The sequence below is a fragment of the Canis lupus genome, chromosome 24 (assembly GCF_011100685.1).
Source record: "Canis lupus familiaris isolate Mischka breed German Shepherd chromosome 24, alternate assembly UU_Cfam_GSD_1.0, whole genome shotgun sequence".
Taxonomy (NCBI): domain Eukaryota; kingdom Metazoa; phylum Chordata; class Mammalia; order Carnivora; family Canidae; genus Canis; species Canis lupus.
Genome location: NC_049245.1, coordinates 47,050,637 through 47,069,658, shown reverse-complemented (window position 1 = coordinate 47,069,658; position 19,022 = coordinate 47,050,637). Strand labels below are relative to the sequence as shown.

The 19,022-nt window shown below is 57.6% G+C and overlaps 1 protein-coding gene across 1 annotated transcript; it reads right to left on the bottom strand.

The window, feature by feature from the left end:
• Positions 1-5,234: 5,234 nt before the first annotated feature.
• MTG2 (mitochondrial ribosome associated GTPase 2) lies at positions 5,235-18,572 on the bottom strand. The gene is made up of 7 exons (XM_038572800.1): positions 18,428-18,572; positions 11,070-11,228; positions 9,405-9,552; positions 8,696-8,811; positions 7,764-7,982; positions 7,377-7,515; positions 5,235-6,667 (listed from the first exon to the last, which is right to left on the bottom strand). Exons 2-7 carry the CDS (start codon positions 11,220-11,222, stop codon positions 6,291-6,293), a joined length of 1,152 nt encoding a protein of 383 aa, XP_038428728.1. The 5' UTR covers positions 11,223-11,228; positions 18,428-18,572; the 3' UTR covers positions 5,235-6,290.
• Between the last annotated feature and the right edge of the window lie 450 nt (positions 18,573-19,022).

Sequence of the window (19,022 nt, the reverse complement as noted above, 5' to 3'; positions counted from 1 at the left end):
TCTTGAGCACCTGCTGGGCCTTGAACCCGACACTGACTTCACTGAGGGCTCCAGATCTATGCACTGGGAGGTCAGAGCCCTCGGACAAAGCCCCCCTGGGCAGGGTAGTGGTTCTGCAGGGGCCACCAGGCTACGGGGACATATAGGGGTCACAGGGATGTTTCCTGGGATCAGACCTGGGCCCCCGGGTCAGCTCAGCGGGCACTGGGCAGGCCCAGGGTGGCTCCCCAGTCAGCTGGGAAGGCGTCCACTCTCTCTGGGAGGGGTCGCTGCTGCTGAGGCCACCCCAAGGACACTGGGTTGGAAGTGGCCAGCTGGGGTTGTCCTGACGTGGGTGTGGTGGGGAAGTAAGTAAGAACGTGTGCTTCTGGGAGGAGCTCTTGGCCACCCTCCCTGGGGGGCTGCCCCGGCCTCTGACAGTGGAGGGCCTGTCCCCAGGGCTGCAAGGGGACTCCCTGATGGACGTGCCGGGCAGCCGGTGCAGGAGGGAGCCTTCCTGACCCCACGGTGGGACAGCAGAGCGTGAGCTTGGTGGGTCTCAGCCAGGGTGGGCAGTGTGGGGTAGGGGGCACGGCGTGGGGGGCCGGGAGGGTCTGCACCTCCCTCTGGCCCCATCCACAGGCCTGCTGTCACCTCCGCCTGCCAGGGGCGTCCCCCTAGGTGCTGGAAGAAGGCAGCATCCTTGGCCAGGGGCTTGGGGAGGCTGCAGGGGTCCCCCCCAGCCTGGCCCACCCTCCTGCCCTTCCCCCAGGCCTCCCCAGCCCCCTCGCCACACCCCTTCTCTTGGGGCACAGATAAAAGGCAGGAGTCCTGTTATCTGATTCCCAACAAACAATGCTCTCACAGAAGCCCACAGAGTTCTTTGCTGCGGATCTGAAATTCAAATCACATCTGGCAACCCTCTCTGCCCTTCTCCCCGCACGGTGGGTGGGACGTGGGTGGGCACAGAGGGAGGCCTCGGCTCTAAGGAGCCCCCCAGCTCTGGAAAGCGCTGCGCGGCTGGGTGCGGGCTGGAGGGGTGCGCCCTGGGTCCCCCGGCTGGGGCTGAAGTGAACCAGCTTCAGAGCCCAGGCCAGGCCAGCGGCGATCCTGCTCCCCGGGGCGTTCTGTACCCCCCGCCCCCCCCCGGCACAGATGAGGGAACTTGGGCTGGGGTAACTCCCCCCATGGGGCGTCACCCCCCAGGGCTGAGTGTTGGGTACAGTAACAGTCCCGGCTGTGGGGACTGTCGGTACCTGTCGATTTTTTTTTTTTTTAAGATTTTATTTATTTATTCATGAGAGACACAGAGAGAGAGTCAGAGACACAGGCAGAGGGAGAAGCAGGCTCCATGCGGGGAGCCCGACGTGGGACTTGATCCCGGATCTCCAGGATCACGCCCCGGGCCGAAGGCGGGCTAAACTGCTGCGCCACCGGGGCTGCCTGGTACCCATCACTTTTTGACCGATTTTTTCTCTAAGGAACCAAATGATTGCAAAACGGAGACCACCCCGGTAGCCCATCTGGCCCCGTGGCCCCCAGGCAGGCCTGGCTGTGCCCAGTGAGCCCCAGGGAGGCCTGCGGATTGTGGGATCAGCAGGTACGTGTGGGCGAGGCCACTGTGACTCCCCGCAGCCCGTGTGGCACCGTGAGCACTGGGCCAGGTGGCCTGCGGGTCCCCCGCCCCCTACAGCCCTTTCAGGAGGAGCCGTGGGTGGGGCCGGCCGGCAGGGCCCAGGTGGCAGCAGCCGGGTTGGGCCGAGGACGCCCTGCATGACCCGCTGCGGCCTGTGGCGCCTTGGATTTGGGAAGGACAGTCCCTGCGGGAGCCTGCCGCTGCGGGGGGCGGGCTGGACCCACTCCTCCCGGCTCTTGCCACCTTACATGTGTCTGCTGCCAACAGACATTCATCAGGAGTGCCGGGCTGGGGACCGTCCTGGGAGCACACGGGCGACGCAGGCCCGTCTCCACAGGGATCCCTTGAGAGCTGCGGCTTCTCCAGTGTCTTTTTTTTTTTTTTTTTTTTAAAGATTTTATGTATTTATTCATGAGAGACACACAGAGAGAGGGGCAGAGTCACGGGCAGAGGGAGAAGCAGGCTCCATGCAGGGAGCCCGATGTGGGACTCAATCCTGGGACTCCAGGATCATGCCCTGGGCTGAAGGCGGGCACCAAACTGCTGAGCCACCCAATGATCCCTTCTCCAGTGTCTTTTCTGCTTTCGACCCCCTTTGGGGTTGCCGCGGGTTCGCACGTGCAGTTGTGTTAACAACGTGGAGAGATGGCGGGGCTGCGCAGGGCTGCTGGGGTGGGGGGGCCACACGGCGGCTGCAGCCCGGCTTGCCGATGCCCGCGTGTGCGCTGGCGTGCAACTGCATGTGTGTGCGCAGGTACGGTTGGGCCTAGTTAATTCTGTGGTCAAATACACATAAAATTTACCCTTTTACCCATTTTTCAGTGTGTGGCTTGGCGGCACTACGCACACTCACGTGGCACACCCGCCGCCACCATCCAGCTCCGCCACTCTCTCATTTTCCCAAACTGAAGGTTGTCGCCCATCAAGCATTCGGGTTTTTGAGATTTTACGGCCTGTATAGATTTGTGGGGTCATGGCCGAGACGCAGGACAGCTGCCACAGGGGCCCCCGTGCCGGCCTCGGAGCCCTGAGCGACGCCGGCCCGCCCGCCTCCGGGGGTCTGCAGGGGCGCGTGGAAGTGCAAGCCCGCCCACGGCCCCGAGGAGGGGGCAGCCCATGTCGCTGAGCAGGGCTGTCCGTGACAGGCTTCCACGCGGGCCCCAGCACTGGTGTTTGCTTGAGCCAGCACGCCCCAGCGTGTGTGCCCTCAGGCCTCGGGGTGCTGGTCCCACCTGGCCACGACCCGGCCCAGACCAACGAGGCGTCTGTTGTCAAGGAAGTGAGGCGGGGCGGCTGCACAACGCCAGTGGCCACGTGACCGGAGACCAGCTGGCAAGGCCCACGGTGGGCCCCGTGTGGGGTGCGGGCTTTGATCAGGGGGGCGGGACGGCCTCTCCAGTTTCGTGATGGGGACGCACGTTAATGGGGTACCTGGGGAAGGGCACTAGGATCAGAGAGAGCTGCACCACAAAAGCCCAGCATCTGGAGTGTCCTGAGTGTGGCGGACACCCAGCTGGAGCAGAGGGACGGGTGGTGCGAGTGGCCAGGCCAGGTGAGGACGGGGGCTTTGCTCGAGGGAGAGGGTGGTTGAGGGGGGCAGAGGGGGATCCCTGATGGACAGGGAAGATGAGGGGAACGGGGCACATTATAAAACATACATAAGGTCAGAATTAAAAAAGGTGCTCTACCGGTGTAACTGCCCCCCTTCCCTGATTCACATACACCAGGACCTCAGGACAGGATCCTACTTGGAAATAGGGTCTTTGCAGATGGAATTCCAGATCTCATAATGAGGTCGCCTGGCTTAGTGTGGGTCCTAAGTCCATGACTGGGGTCCTTGTAAGAGGGGACAGAGAGACACAGAGCAGGAGCTGTGACCACGGAGGCTGACCGGAGAGATGTGCTGCAAGCCCAGGGTGCCTGGGGCCATTGGGAGGGGCAGACGGGATGTGACCCTAGGCCTCCAGAGGGGGCATGACCCAGCCCACACGGCGACGTCGGGTCCGACTTCCGGCCTCCAGAGCTGGGATAGAATCACGTCCTTTGTTTTCAGCTCCCAGCGTGTGGACTCGGTCACGGCAACCTGAGTTGACTAACACACATGTGATAAAACCTATCTTCAAAGCAGACACACTAACCCTTCCCACAGTGCCCCAGCCGGTTCCCGAGGTGGCACTGCGTGGCCCAGTGGAGCCCCCGCATCTGGGCTGCTTGTCGCGGAGCCCAAGGCTGTCGCCCCACGGTGGTGGGGCCAGGCACACGGCGGGGGGGGGGGGGTCCTGACCCGAGCAGCCCCCCGAGATCAGTGTCTCAAGCCCCACGGAGGGCTCGCTCCGCACCTCAACTACACACCAGCGCGGACCCGTCCCACCTTTCTGAGGTGAAGCAACCAGTGTGCAGCTCGGACCCTGGGGTGGGTGGTGTGGGTGGCTGGTTTCTGCCTCGGCAGGACCTGTTGCCCGCTAGCGTGCAGCTGGGGCTTGGTCCCGTGCCGGGCGCTGGCGGGGTCGACGGGGCCGGGGGAAAGCACCCGGCGGGCCAGGCTGGAGGCAGGGATGGACTCGACCTCTAACGGGACACGCAGGCCGGCAGCACAGAGCTGGGGTCGTCTGCGGTCACACAACCAGCCGTCCCGGCTTCTGCTTGTTGCAGGATCTACACCTGCTGTTTGCATTCGGTTTCTGGTTCAGAGTGGGCAGTGCGCCCGTTTTCCCAGGCCTTGACTGCACCTGCACAGAGTGGTGCCCACGTGCTCCTGCCAGGAGCCCCACTGCCATACTAGGCAAGGCACGAGGGGATGAGCCCCTGAAAAGATCAAGGGAGGCCGGCACGGTGGGGCCGAGGACAGGGCTGGTGAATGCACCCCAGGGTCCCCCTCTCCTCGGGGGCAACCCTGGAGTGTTGTTCTCTGGAGCAAGCAGATGCAGGAGTTCTAGAAACGGGGGTGCCAGGCCTTAGGACTAAAAATGAGGGAACGTGGGACATCTGCATCCTGAAGTTCAGGCCCCCATCTTCAGATCCACTCCCGGAAAGGCCCCGAGGAAGCAGGTGACAGCCACCTCGGAGGGAGGGAGTCAAGCAAGGGGAGACATGGCAGGGGTGGGGAGCCTGCATGGGCCATGTGAGAACAGGACGCCAGAGGGCACGGGGGAGGAAATCCTCAGGGCAGAGGGAAGCTGGCCACTGGAACAGCTGTGAACTGGAACCAACGGGGAGGGACAGACGTTGGGACAGACACAAACATCCAGGGGAGGAGAGAACGAGGCAGGGAGATCCAGGAGGAACGTCAGCAGCAAGAAGGTGAGGGGCTGGACAGAGGGTCGTGCGCCACGCGCTACAGCGCCCGCTGTCAGCCCGACACGTGGGTCCCAGATGGCCGGCGTGGCGGCGCGAGCGAGTGGAGTCCCCGTCCGCGGGGCGGTGTCAACAGGTGGGGGCCAAGCCAGTAGGTGAAGTCACGGCTGAACAGCCTGGTGGTCAGGGCAGTGCCTGGGGACACGTCTGCGGCCCGGCGGGGCGGGGAGGGGAGGTGGCACGGGGGCTCAGCCGCTCAGCAACTTTCTGCCATTGTGCCTTTTAAAGGTATTTTCAAACTAAAAGAAACAACACGTACACAGCCTCGGACACCATTCCTTTCTTCATTCCAGCAATATTTCCCAGAACCTCTTCTGGGTCAGGTCCTGAGGCCGCCGGGGCACAGCCGAGCGCAGGGCAGACGCAGGGAGACACCCAGTGTCGTCCCTGCGCGCAGCGGTGCGGGGCGGCGGGAGATGAAAGGCCAGGATAATTAACCGGCTCTCCGAAATCCTTTGTGGCGGCCCCGGAGAGAGCAAAGAGATTGCAAAACCCATCTCTGGTTTCCAGAACACAAGGACCTCGGAAATTATAAGGCATTAAAATAAAGCTTCAGGCAAAGGACTCTTGTTGTAGTTGCAGATTTGACGGTAGATCAAAACAGAATTGCTCCCGAAAGCTCAGGCGCAAGCTCGTCGGAGGCAGGCCCGGCCCCCGGCGCCTCCCGTGGCCAGGCCCCGGGACTAAGCCCCAAGGGGCCCAGAGTCCCTTCCCCGGCTTGCCCCAGGTCCCCAGCCACCTCGTCCCTTAAGGGCCCCCAGGGATGTGCCCAAAGCCTCAGACTTCATGTGGGGGAAGCACAAGTCTGCGCCCTCAGTTAATAACCGCACGCGGCCCGGGTCGGATATTGGGTGCATTCAGTCGTGAAGCCAGCGGCTCCCGAGGACGGCAGTCTGGGAACAGGAGGAGGCGTCGCCCCTGCTTTTCTCGCTCCCTGTCCCCGCACACTCACGACCCTCACGACCCTCCGGAGGGCGGGCTGACCTCTGCAGTGGCCAGCACTGGAGGTTCTGGCGTCAGGGAGCCTGCGCCTCCCCTCGGGGTCCCGGGTGCGGACTCCTATTCGGCTCACCCAGGTCGGGCCCACTCAGCCGCAACGTGGTGGCTGCGGGGCCCTCGCCCATCGGGGGGCTGACTGAGGGTGGGAGGCACCAGGGAGCAGGCTGTCGGTGGTGCGTCATCCGAGGTCCTGGGACGTTTGCTGGCGGGCGAGCCCCAGGGACGGTGGGAGGCAAAGCAGTGACGCTGCTGATCCTTTAAGGCTACTTTCTGCTCAGAGCCCGTGACGCTGGGTCGGTCGCCCTTGGTGGCAGCCTGGCTGCTACCACCTGAGCTCGGCGGCCACGTGCCGGCCATGGAGCTCCTGCAGGCACAGCAGCAGCTCCTCCAGGTTCTCCCCGGTGGCCGCCGACAGGGCAATGACGGTGCTTGGTCCCAGGCGGGCCCGCAGCTGGGGCAGAGCAGCTCTGGCCTGAGGGAGGTCGATCTTATTCGCCACGACCACATGGGGTCGCTTGGACAGGCCCGCTTCATACTTCTCCAGCTCGAACTTCAGGTCCTCCACCTGGGTCCACGGCTCTGGCTCCGAAAGATCCACGATGAACAAGAGGAAGCGGCAGCGCTCGATGTGCCTGAGGAAGGTGCTTCCCAGGCCCCTGTTCTGGTGCGCGCCCCGGATGATGCCCGGGATGTCGGCCACTGCAGGGGAGACAGGGCGCTGGGGCTGGGAGGGCAGGCCAGCTCCCTCCGGGGGCCCCGGGCGCCGAGCGCTGGACGAGCGCCTGGACGGGGACTCGTTCCGCACCACGCCTCAGTGACGCCCCGGGCACCTCCGCAGAGGCTCTGAAGGATATGGGGACAGGCTTGCTGGTGGGCCGGCCCGATAAGGAACATTTAACACAGGCTGGCCTCTGGCTTTTAAAAATGATTCAGAAAAGGGGAACATGGCTTCCTGTAAACTTAAGAATTGGATTACTGATGGAAATTATTACAGAGTACTCTGCAAACATAAAGTGCTATACGAATAACATCAGCAGCAGGCTTACTATTTTTAATGGGTACATTATCTTCTGGGAAAAAGTTTTCTTCTCTCAAAATGGTACAGGGAAGCTTTTCAAGTCACATGTCGTCTCCACGACTGATGCTGGGAGAGGGAGAAAACCAGAGGAGGCAGGACTTCCTCAGGTTTGAAGCCGACACATCGGTTCCTGAACCCAGCCAACAGAGGCCTGGGGACGGGGTGGGAAGCGACTCTAGAACCTAATTTTGATGGAGAACTACAACTGTTTAAATTAGGAAAGACAACGCTACATTTTGGGTGGGAAGCTCTGCAAGTTACATAATCCCTGTTCTGAAGCACTCGAAACCATCTCAGGCCAACCTCCCGAGGGAATCACGCCATTTCTACCTGCTATTTGTTGGTGGTCCTCACAGTGAACAATCCCGACGTGGGGCTTTAAGGTGGTGAACGGGTAGGAAGCCACGGTGGGTCTCGCATTCGAAATGGCCCGGAGAAGCGAGGACTTCCCTGCATTGGGAAACCCAACCTGGAGGAAACGTTAACACGCCGCGTCACCTCGGGGCTCTGTGCCTGGCCGAGGCTGGGAGGTGGGGACACGGGAGTCCGGGCTCCAGCATGTGCACAGGGGCCTCCCTGGAGGAGACCCACGCTGCTGTTCCCGTCCAGCCTGAGACATACTCCAGCACCAGGGACGGATTTTTCTATAACTCGGCTGTAGAAATGCCACCTCCTCCCTGCCCCTTCCACCTCCTCCTGCCTCCAGGTGACACCCACCATCCCAGCGTGGGCCACCATCTTGAGTTCCAGGAAGAGAACACGCTCCTGCCCGGGCTGTCCGGGGGTGCATGTCACAGGTGCGCGGTTGTCATTGGCCAGGAAAAAGCGGTTCCCCTTTCCTCCTGCCCCGCCCAGAGCAGCGACGTACTCATCGCCCGGGCATGACAGGTCGGCCACGACTTTGTTTCCCTCCTTCACTAATGTGCCCACAGGGACCTGGAAATAATACAGTGCTTAGAAGAACAGACACGTGGAGCAGACCGGGCCCAGCACTCATATCCCTGCTCAGGGGTGGGGTGGGGTGGGGTGGGGTGGGGGGCATCACGAGGCTCCCTGTTCACAGGGCTATGAAGCATCAGGAGAAAGGTCCTGGCCTTCGAAGGGACTCTATGCGGCTGTGACGCTCCCTGCAAACTGCAACCATGGCTTTTTCAAATCGTGTTTCTAAAACAGGGTGGATGGGACGCCTGGGAGCTCAGTGGTTGAGCGACTGCCTTTGGCTCAGGTTGTGATCCCGGGATCCCGGATCGAGTCCTACATCGGGCTCCCTGCACAGAGCCTGCTTCTCCCTCTGCCTGTGTCTCTGCCTCTCTCTCTGTGTCTCTCATGAATAAATAAAATCTTAAATACAAATAAATAAAACACGGTGGATGGAAGCATCTGGAAAACACTCGGATAACCTGGGAGAAGTCTCTGCTCTCAGAGGAAATGGCCCAGGAGGGTTGGACAGAGGGGCAGGAGGCCCCTGGGGTCCCACTTTTTAAATACAATAATTTTGTAAGTTTTGAACAGCTCACATAGGCAGGTGGGATAAAATGAGTACCGACTCAGGGCCTGGGGGGTTTGCTTCACAGAGGGGGGCTGTGTGGTCAAGGTTGGGGGGGTGCCCAGGAAGCACGCAGGGGTGGGCTCTGCAGCCCTGGGCTCACCGGGACGTAGAGGAGAGTGCCGCTCCGTCCAGAGCAGTTCTTCCTGCCGCCAGCCTCTCCGTGGGAACCCTGGTACCTCGACAGCACTGAGGACAGCGACTTGACTTGCTGGTCAGCTAGAGTTAGAGCAAGGACCTTCACCTTCCTTGGGCTAAAAGCAGAAGCGTCTGCATACACTTTAAGGACATCATGGATGCGCAGGGAAACCCGGCGTGGGGTCATAGCACAAGTGACCCAACTGGCAACGTGATTTTTTTAGAAAGCTAAATTCTCATTTTCTTTAAGAAAATACAATTTCTGAAAAAGCCCACATCACCCATAATGCCTATCATCAATTTAACAACAGCTCCACTTGCTCTTGCTGTGAATGCTGCCTACATGTGCGGGTTCGGCGGCACTTGTGCCTCAAGTGTTCGATGTGCCCAGTGGCCTTCCGGGGCTCGGGCCCGCTGGTCCTTTGCACACCTGACTGTAAGGCTATTGCCCCTGAGCACATGTGAGCTTCGTGTTCCTCAAATTAAAAAAAACCTCACCCTTGAAGTTGGTTTAGGGGCATTATTTAAATGGGAACATCCAAATTAATAAAAATGATGTCTGTACATCGATTTTTGGATTCAAATTCCCACAAGCAAGAGAAGCTGGAAGTCCCTGCCCCAAAGACCAGCAGACCCAGCACTCTGCCCCTCCATCAGCCCCTAGAGCCACGTGCCTCTCAGGACCACGTGGCCACCGCTGCCTCCGTCACCACCGTCGGGGCCTCCGAACTCCTTCCGGGGCTCACTGTGGAAGCAGCTCGCCCCGTCGCCGCCACGGCCCCCTCGGACGAGCACTCGGCGATGGTCCACAAAATGTTTTTTCTGCAGAGAGCACAGCGAGCCCGGTCATTACTCATGTGCCAGTCCTCTCAGGGACCAAGCAGCCACACAAAATGTACCTTTTGTATCTACGACAGGTTTTAAAACAAGAAGTCGATGGTATTAAATTCTCATCTCGCCTACGATGCAAATGTAAGAAAGAGTTCCCACAAGGCACTACTATTTGTAGGCAAAGGCCAGGCAGCAAGTGGGTGTAAAGGGTGGTCAGTATGGAATACCCACTTGGGTAAGAAAGGCAACATTTCCAACCTAAAGAAAACAAGAGTTGTTCTGGAAATATTCCTTAAAAAATGCATCTTTCCATCTTTTTTTCAAATAGGAAGACATTGCTGAAATACCAGGTCTTCATCACAGGAAAGATGAAATAACGAATGTGAGTCCTGGGTGGGCTACCAGGCTTCCGACTCAGGAGTGTTTTCTGCAGCCTGACCAAAGCAGCAGACACAACTCCTGGTCTGGGAGGAAGTTTTTCTCTGGGCCTCTCAGGGAGGCGCAATCTCGCTACAGAATGAGGACTAATGAGGTTGACGTTTAATAAACATTAGCTTATCCTAGAAGATCAGCTCCCTGAGGCACCAGGGTACAGGGGCCAGGGTGTCACCACCTGCCTGCTGCATGCGTGTGCACGCACAGCCTCTCTGCTGGGACCCAGCACGTCTGCATTTCTGTCACTCCATAAGCAGATCTTGTTTTTTTTTTTTTAAATACACAAGAATTTTAGGATTCTCTGGCACCACCACATGGAAACACCATGAATTACTATTTCAAAAACTCATGTCCAATTTTGCTATAAGTCAACATCATCGACATCAATCTGATGGGAAAAAAGCACAGCTGATGAGCATTCTAGGGGAGGTAAAACTTGGATTGGATTTTTACCTTCTGGGGGAAACCACACCCTATGGAATGCTGAGCCGTGGGGCTGGGCAAACGCTGCCACCTGAGGTGTCCATATGAGATACTGTTTGTCCCAAGGATGCTTATCCAGACACCCTCCCTCCCATTTGGGGGAAATGAAGTGGATCATAAACACTTATTTTCTTGACTTTAATCAAAGATCATTCATGTTTTCAATTCAAGGTTTTGGTAAACAGAATGAAAACCCACTAAGGCTTAAAGAACTATGAAACTAAAGGTCTAGCCCCTCCCCTCCACCCGGATGTTTTAAATTAAGAAGTAGTCATACATAAGAGTGTAGCACCCACGTCAGACACGCGGGCGAGTGATGAAGAAGCACCCACACACCCGGCCCAGCTAAAGGGAAGGAACGAGGCTGGTGCTTCTGGAGCCCCGGGCACCCTCCCTGGTCTTTGCAGTTTTTACGAGAGCTCAGGGCCCAGTGCACACAGGCCTTCACCCCAGCCCATCACTTTCACAGAGCTACATGTGTCCTTTCTAGAACACACAGAATGAATGAACAAGATACTGAGAACTCAACACAGTGTCTGCACCTTCGGAAGAGGAACCGGGGCAGTGCCCTTCAAGGTCAGAAACCTCACCAGTTTTTTCTCGGAGAGCAGTTTCTTCCTAGGGGGCTCCTGGTGCTTGGCGCAGTCTGCACAGCTGGCCGAGAGCAGCCCGACCTGAGTCCAGCGCCACACGCTCCCAAGCAAGGGCCGCGGTCCTACTGAAAGAAGCCTCGAAGGCACCATGGCTCCCTAACAAAAAATCAAATTGGCAAAATCAGACACCTGGTTTAAACCTGCAAACGGAAGCCCCAAAACAGGGTCCACGCACAGCGCTGTCTCCAGGTCTGGCTTTGAAACCACGCGCTCGGACCAATGACCGGGACTTCCGTCACTCACCACTTTCTGCTCTGAGCCAGGAAGGCTCACTTGCCCGCATCGAGCTGCGTCACTTAGAGCAAGATTTGTGTGTACAGAGAATTGGAACCATTAAATCTCCAACACTGGACGTCCTCCTCTGCAGGTTTTCAAATATCTGATCAATGAAAACGTTAACAGAATCTAAGGATCAAATAACTTCTTAAAAATAAAACACTCAAGTACACAAATGTTAGTGAATTCGTGCCATTTAAAACTAGTCCAAATGGAACACAGTGAGAATGCAGAGTACGGAGTGTGGTGGGTACGTCCCCTTGCCCCTTGTTGGAGGTCTGAGCCAGGGCGCCCTTCCCCGTGCAGCTCTACTCTGCGCGTCCGTCAAAGGGACTGGGCTGGGAGGACGGGTGACTTAACCCCCATCAACAGGCCGCCCACGTGCGTGATCGGTGAACGTGGGTCACTTCTCCCTAACTAGCAGCTGCTCACACGGTTACCTGTTCATTCAATAACAGCTACACATCCTGCAGATGCCAGATGCCAAGGTAAACATGAGGCGGTGTGGGACCTGGCCCTCCAGGTGGTGACAGCCCCCTCTCCCTTTGCCGTGAGTGCCTGATACCACCCACTCTCCGATGTCCCTGCTGTGTGGACGCACATGTGCCACATAAAAGGAAATGAGGTATGGGGGATCCCTGGGGGGCTCAGCAGTCGAGCCTCTCTGCCTTCAGCCCAGGGTGTGATCCTGGAGTCCCGGGATTGAGTCCTGCTTGGGGGTCCCCACAGGGAGCCTGCTCCCCCTCTGTGTCTCTGCCTCTCTTTGTCTCTCATAAATAAATAAAATCTTAAAAAAAAAAAAAAAAAGAGAAAGAGGCTTTCCTCCCATCTCTAGGTGTGAAATGCACATTAACATTTAAAAAATAATTATGAAGCCACCATGTGTATAAGACAGTGGGAGAGAAAGCAGAATTTGCTTTTTCCTTAGAAGCCTCTCACGTGTCTCCCGCTCCACATCCTGGGCTCTGCCTGGAAGGGAAATGTCCTTTGTGGGAAGTCTTCTCTCGGCAAGTTCTGCGTCTCACTTGGAAACAGTTAACGAAAAGCCAAAAGCCAGAGTCCAGGGTGAAGGACTCTTTTTCCTTCCAGAATCACCTGCAGGGAAGCTGCCAACCTGACCCCCCCCATGGGTGACCCCTCTGGAGCTGGGCAACCTTTGCAAGCAGGCCCCCCGTCACCCTCACAGCCCTCCTGCATGGCTCTCCGGCCTCCGTAGCCCTGGCTCTCGTGCCCGGGACGCCTGCAAGGCCACAGGCCAGGCGTCTTGCAGCACGTCTGTGTCTGACATCCCCTCTCCTTGGGACAAAAATGTCACACAAGCCCCACAGATGGCTGGGTTTCCTTCCTGACATGCTCCGAGCTCCAGCCCTCGGGTGTCCCAACCCACTTCCCCATAAGCTTCCTGTTCATTCACTGTCATGGGCTCATGCTTTCCTATTTTTACTGAGTCCCACTCTGTTATTTATTTTTGATGTTCAAATGGTTTCCAGTTTGGTCACTGGCAGCCCATCAATCTTAAGAGGACTTCCCCACTTCATGACACAAAATGTTCCGGGCTCACTTCATACTGTCCTCAGGCGACCCTGAGATCAGCCTTTACTCAAGAAGCCTTGGTAGCTTTGGGAGAATGGGATGCAGAAGCCCCTCTGCACGCTGGTCATGCCCCGGGCTCCTGGGGCGTCGCTGCTGGCAGGCTCAGGAGGCACCCGAGGGCAGGCAGAGGTGCACCGCCCAACATTCACCCCCATATCACTGCTCGGCCCATCCACCCACAGCTAGATAGCAGCATCTGCTGAAAACCATGAGTTCACACCTATGTACCCAATTCCACACCATAGGACTCACGTTCATTTTCTATCTTGACAACCCCGTTCTGACTGCTAGAACTCTGGCTCCCAACATCTTTGACATGTTTATTGGCTCAATCCCCACAACAGCCAAACCTTCCCCCACAGTGTTCTCCCCCTACCACACCTATGCTGGGTGCCCCTCTTGGGGGGATACTCCCGTTATCTTTCTGTAAACGTGTTGTTTTTAAGATATGCTTTTATTTGGGAATTAATTTATTTTTGAGAGAGAGAGAGTGTATATGTGTGCAGGGGCAGGAGCAGAAGGAGAGAATCCCAAGCAGGCTCCATGACCAGCCTGGAGCCTGACACAGGACTTGATCTCAAGACCCAGAGACAAGGACCTGAGATGAAACCAGGTGTCAGACGCTTGCCTGACTGAGCCACGCAGGTGCCCCTACTTACAAAAAAGGTGAAAGGTACTCCCATATACCTCTTAGCCAGTTTCCCCTAATATGAGCATCTTACAGGACCTGGGTACTTTTGTCGAAACTAAAAAAACCAACTTTGGTACCTAATCATTCATTAAACTCCAGTGGGCGTTTGGATTTCACCAGTTTCCACACTAACGTCTTCTCTTCCAGAGCCAGATCCCAGATCCCACACTGCATGAGGCTGTCCTGCAACGCCAACTTTAGTCCTGGCCGTCAGAAGCCCTCTGCCCAACATTACACCCCAGTGAGAATACCCTTCAGGACGGGAGGCCAAACAAGCCCAGCTCAGAGGACAAAAAAGCAGACTTTACCACCAATCTATCTGCTCTATGAGAAATGCTTGAGAAAGGTCTCGGGGAAGGAAAATGGCACCAGAGGGAACCCACATCTTCAGCAATGGATGGCGGCAACAGAAACGTCAAACATACACCACCACCTGTTTTCTTACAAGAATTTGTTTTTTAAAAGATTTGAGAGACAGGGAGAGTGCGTGCACATACCTCTGCAGCGGGAGGGGCAGAGAGAGAGAGAGAGAGAGAATCTCCAGCAGACTCCCTGCTGAGAGACGAGTTTGATGTGAGGCCCAATCCCATGACCCTGAGATCACAACCTGAGCTGAAATCAAGGGTTGGATGTGTAACTAACTGAGCCACTTGGGCACCCCAAGAATTTTTAAATATGGAAAATGTAGCAAGAAAGACTGATTTATCATATTGGCCAGTGGGTCAATGCAGGCAGAGGTCCTACACCTGGAAACCTAAGATCAGGAGGAGATTGAGGGGACCCTGTGAGTGAGAGTGGCCTGCATCTCCGTGCGGTGGTGCGGTCTCAGCACTCAGCAGCCGAGGACAGGCCGGGCATGTGCTCTGTAAGTTCTAGAGCTGTCGCTGACACGCGATACTGAGACAGCCAGAGAGCCAATGAACAGAGGACGGAGGATGCTCAGAAACCACTCCATTCAGAAGGACAGGGGAACAGAACAGAAAACAAATAGCACAGGAGTGGACTCTAGCCTAACCGGGTGAGGGAAGACATCTGATACAACAGCAGCTCATGAGGAGGACCGAGCAGCTGCAGATGCGCTTCAAAATACATCAAGCAAAATCTGACAGAATTAAAGGGAGAAACAGGGCAGCCCGGGGGGCTCAGCGGTTTAGCGTCGCTTTCAGCCCAGGGCATGATCCTGGAGACCCGGGATCGAGTCCCGCATCGGGCTCCCTGCATGGAACCTTCTTCTCCCTCTGCCTGTGTCTGTGCCTCTCTCTCTGTGCCTCTCATGAATAGATAAATAAGATCTTTAAAAAAAAAAAAAAAGGGAGAAACAGATCATTTCACAAGGACAGCAGGAGGGGACTTTAGTACCGCTCTCTCAGGAATTGATGAAAAAAGTAGTTGAAAACTGAACAACCAAACAACCTACAGCAGCAAAGATGCAGAAAGTCTGAACCAGAAAGTCTGAACCATCTTACCCACAGTATCGATGTGACATTCACAAACAGTCCACCCAGCAAGTGTAGGACACACATCACTGCCAGGTGCGAGGACGGAGATCACAGAGCATGTCCTCTAATGACAGCAGGACTGCAGTCGTAAGGATCAAGACCCTAAGGAAACCCCAACTACCTGGAAATTAAACAATACGGTTCTAAAATAATCTAGTGCGTAATAGACATCAAGAAAGAAACCAGAGAACATCCTGGACAGCACGATAAGGAGAGCACCATGTGCCAGTCTCCGGGACCCTCAGGGCTGCGGGCACATCGGCCAAGAAGGAAGACCTAACTCAGGGAACTGAGATCAGGACACTAGAAAGCAAAGAGCAAAGTGAGCAGAAGGAGGGAAATAATAAAGAGCAGAAAGAAACAGGCCCGAACACTAACAACACGGAAAAGTCTCACTGAAAAGATACACGGAGCTGATGCCCGAGTCAGGCTGACCAAGGCAACAGTGAGCACACATCACCGACGTCAGAACAAACTGCGCAGATGTGAAAAGCATAAGAGGACGCCGTGAGTAACTTTTTGCCAACGAATTCAACAACCTACGTGGAATGGACAGATTTCTTGAAAAACAAAACTTACCCAATAAAAAAACGCAAGAAGAAATAGAAAACCTAAATAGCTGTGTATCTACCAGAAAAGTGAGACTTCTTAGAACATTCCCTAAAACAAGACTCTGGACTCACACCATTTCCCCCATAGATTCTGAAGAGCATTTAAGGAAAAAATAGCAGTAATATTACAGAAACTTATTCAGAAAATGGAAGTAAGGTCACTACCCAACTCCCTGGATAAGGCCTGAGAACCCACACTGAAACCTGATATTGCCGCCAAAGAAAATCAGTCCAACATCCCTCGTGCTGCAACCACAGATGCAGAGTCCTTCACAACATAGCGCCTGGGTGAGCCTGCGTCACGCTAGGGCCAAGCAGAAGACTCCTGGACCGCAGGCGTTCTCAGGTGCGAACCACTCCCTGCTGGCAACCGCATACGGCTGACGGGAGCCAACAGCCACTCACGATCAGGGAAATGACATGCTGCAGCAGTGAAGAGCAGGCGGGGACATCTCCACACTGACACGGGGCATCTACACAAGGCCGACACTGCCGTCACACGGCCCGGACACAGGGCTGTTACCCCCAGATGGAGAAAGAACTGCCATACTCCCCACTTCTTTCTATGCAACCCTGTCTTGTACACACTGCAATATTTTTTTAAAGTGGGGGTAGACAGGTGATATGATTATTTCCACAAAAATCCCAGGAAAATCTATAAAGTGATGATTAAAATTATTAAATGGATTAACCAAGGTTGCAGATCACAAGGTTAATACACAAAACCCACTTAAGTTCTCATATACTCACAGCAAACAACTACAAAGTGAAATTGAGAAAGCGATCTCACGGGGATCCCTGGGTGGCTCAGTGGTTTAGCGCCTGCCTTTGGCCCAGGGCGCGATCCTGGAGACCCGGGATCGAGTCCCATGTCGGGCTCCCTGCATGGAGCCTGCTTCTCCCTCTGCCTGTGTCTCTGCCTCTCTATGTCTATCATGAATAAATAAATAAAATCTTACAAAAAAGAAAGCGATCTCACTTGCAGTAAGGAGCAGCACATACAAAACCTACCTAGAAATAAGTTGAACAGTAAACACTCAAGACCTTTACCTAGTTACCCGCAGAATAACGATCTGAGTATTTCCAGGGATCACCTCGTCTGGTCCTCCTAACAACCGTGTAAAGGAAGTAGTTTTATTTCTCCCGTTCTGCAGATGAAGAGGTGAAGGGACTCCCCCGTGGTCTGAGCTATCAGGCGGGAGGCGGCAGGAGCAGAGAATGAGACAAGAGCAGAGTATGAAACAGGTGAAGGGAGAAGACCACTCCGCCATCGCGGCCACCAGCACACCCAGGGCCAAGCCCGCTGCAGAGCCGCACCTGCACCCAGCGGCGTGGACACCAGGCACAGGGCACTGGCGGCGAGACCCGGAGGCCCCTTGCACAGAAGGTCATCTGCTGCAGAGCCGGCCAGAGACCTGAGGTCTGACTCCTGCCTAACTGGGAGTGCTGCTTCTTCCTGCCCTTCCAACCGTGCGTGGAAAAGCGGGCTGAACACCCTGCAAAGGTGACTGGGCCCTCCCTGGCACAGCAAACACGTCCGACTTTGATTCACGCCGCTGTCTGGTCTGTGTTCTATTTTTTTTTTTAAGATTTTGTTTATTTATTCATGAGAGACAGAGAGAGAGAGAGGCAGAGACACAGGCGGAGAGAGAAGCAGGCTCCATGCAGGGAGCCCGATGCAGGACTCGATCCCGGGACCCCAGGATCACGCCCTGGGCCGAAGGCGGCGCCAAACCGCTGAGCCCCCGGGATCCCGGGGCTGTGTTCCTTCGAAGGCCATCCGTGCACTGTCCCCCGAGGCGGCCACTAGCCCCGTGTGGCTCCTGAGCTTACATTACGTAAGGATGTGACGATGCCAATACCCCGTCCCACAGTGACAGCAGCCGCCGCACAAGGTCCTACTGGACAGCGCTGGTCTACACCGCGGGAACTCAGGAAAGTGAGCTCAAGTCCCTCCTGGGAGCGTCCGCGTCCTGGGCGCGCGCAGCAGGTGCAGGCGGGAGGGGTGACGGCGGGCCGGGGCGCAGGGCTGGGGCCCGGGGGACGTCGCCACGGCAGCGGGGCCTGCAGAGGCGCTGGAGGGGGCCCCGGTGGCCCGGCCGCTTGAGCACCCGCTCCTGAGGTCAGGGTCGTGAGTTCAGGCCGCGGGGCGGGCTCCACGCCGGGGCGCAGCCGACTTATGATAAACGGCGCTAACAGGTGAAAACGCTGGAAGGCGCTCGGCGCGCGGAAGATGCCGAGCCCGGTCCTGCGGGTCCGCGGGGGGGGGGGGGGGGGGGCGCGGGGCCCCGCACACCTGCCACGACGGGCTAAGGGCGGGCGCCAGCGTGGGGGCCTCGGGGCGGGGCGCGCCGCCCAGACCGCGGCGGAGGCAGGACCCCGCGCCCCCGCGCCCGCCCCCGCGCCGCCGGGAGCCAGCCCGCCTCGCCCGCGCGGCGCCCACGGACACGCTCCTCCGAACGTGCGCCCCCGCGCGGAGGACACGGCGGCGCCCGCGGCCCGCGCTCCACGCCGCCGCCCCGGGGCCCCCGGCGCCCCTGCGCTCCCACGGCCGCGGCCCCGGCTCCCCCCGCGCCCCGACCGCGCCCCGACCGCCGCCATCAGACCTCCCGCGGCCGCACTCACCGCTTCGGAAGGGTACGTCACATCCGGCGCCTGGTCCTGGGCCGCGAGACCACTTCCGGGGCAGCCCCCGCCCCTCCCGGCACGGCCGCGCCTGCGCAGGGCCTTCCCAGCCAGCGCGCGTGAGCGGAAGAGGCGGCCAAGCCCCGCCCACGCCTTTCAGGCGGGGGGGGCGGGGGGACTCCGCTGCCGTCGCGAGGGGGCGGGTCAGACGCCCGCCGCCTCCCCGGTCAGACAGACACCAGCCTCCGCCGTCAGACAGCCGCCTCCCCCATCAGACACTGGCTGTCTCCGTGTGACAGACACCTGCCTCCCCCAGCCCCCCGCCAGACAGCCGCCTCCCCCGTCAGACACTGGCTGTCTCCGTGTGACAGACACCTGCCTCCCCCGTCAGACAGACACCAGCCTCCGCCGTCAGACAGCCGCCTCCCCCATCAGACACTGGCTGTCTCCGTGTGACAGACACCTGCCTCCCCCGTCAGACAGACACCTGCCTCCCCCAGCCCCCCGCCAGACACCCGCCTCCCCCGTCAGACACTGGCTGTCTCCGTGTGACGGACACCTGCCTCCCCCGTCAGACAGCCACCAGCCTCCGCCG

Excerpts from the sequence above, each read along its gene's own strand:
- MTG2 (XM_038572800.1), bottom strand. The coding sequence starts at position 11,222 with ATGGTGCCTTCGAGGCTTCTTTCAGTAGGACCGCGGCCCTTGCTTGGG. Across the intron at positions 7,983-8,695 it reads GCACTCTCCTCTACGTCCCG|GTCCCTGTGGGCACATTAGT; the intron begins GTGAGCCCAGGG and ends TATTATTTCCAG. Across the intron at positions 7,516-7,763 it reads TGGTGGCCCACGCTGGGATG|GTTGGGTTTCCCAATGCAGG; the intron begins GTGGGTGTCACC and ends CGTTTCCTCCAG.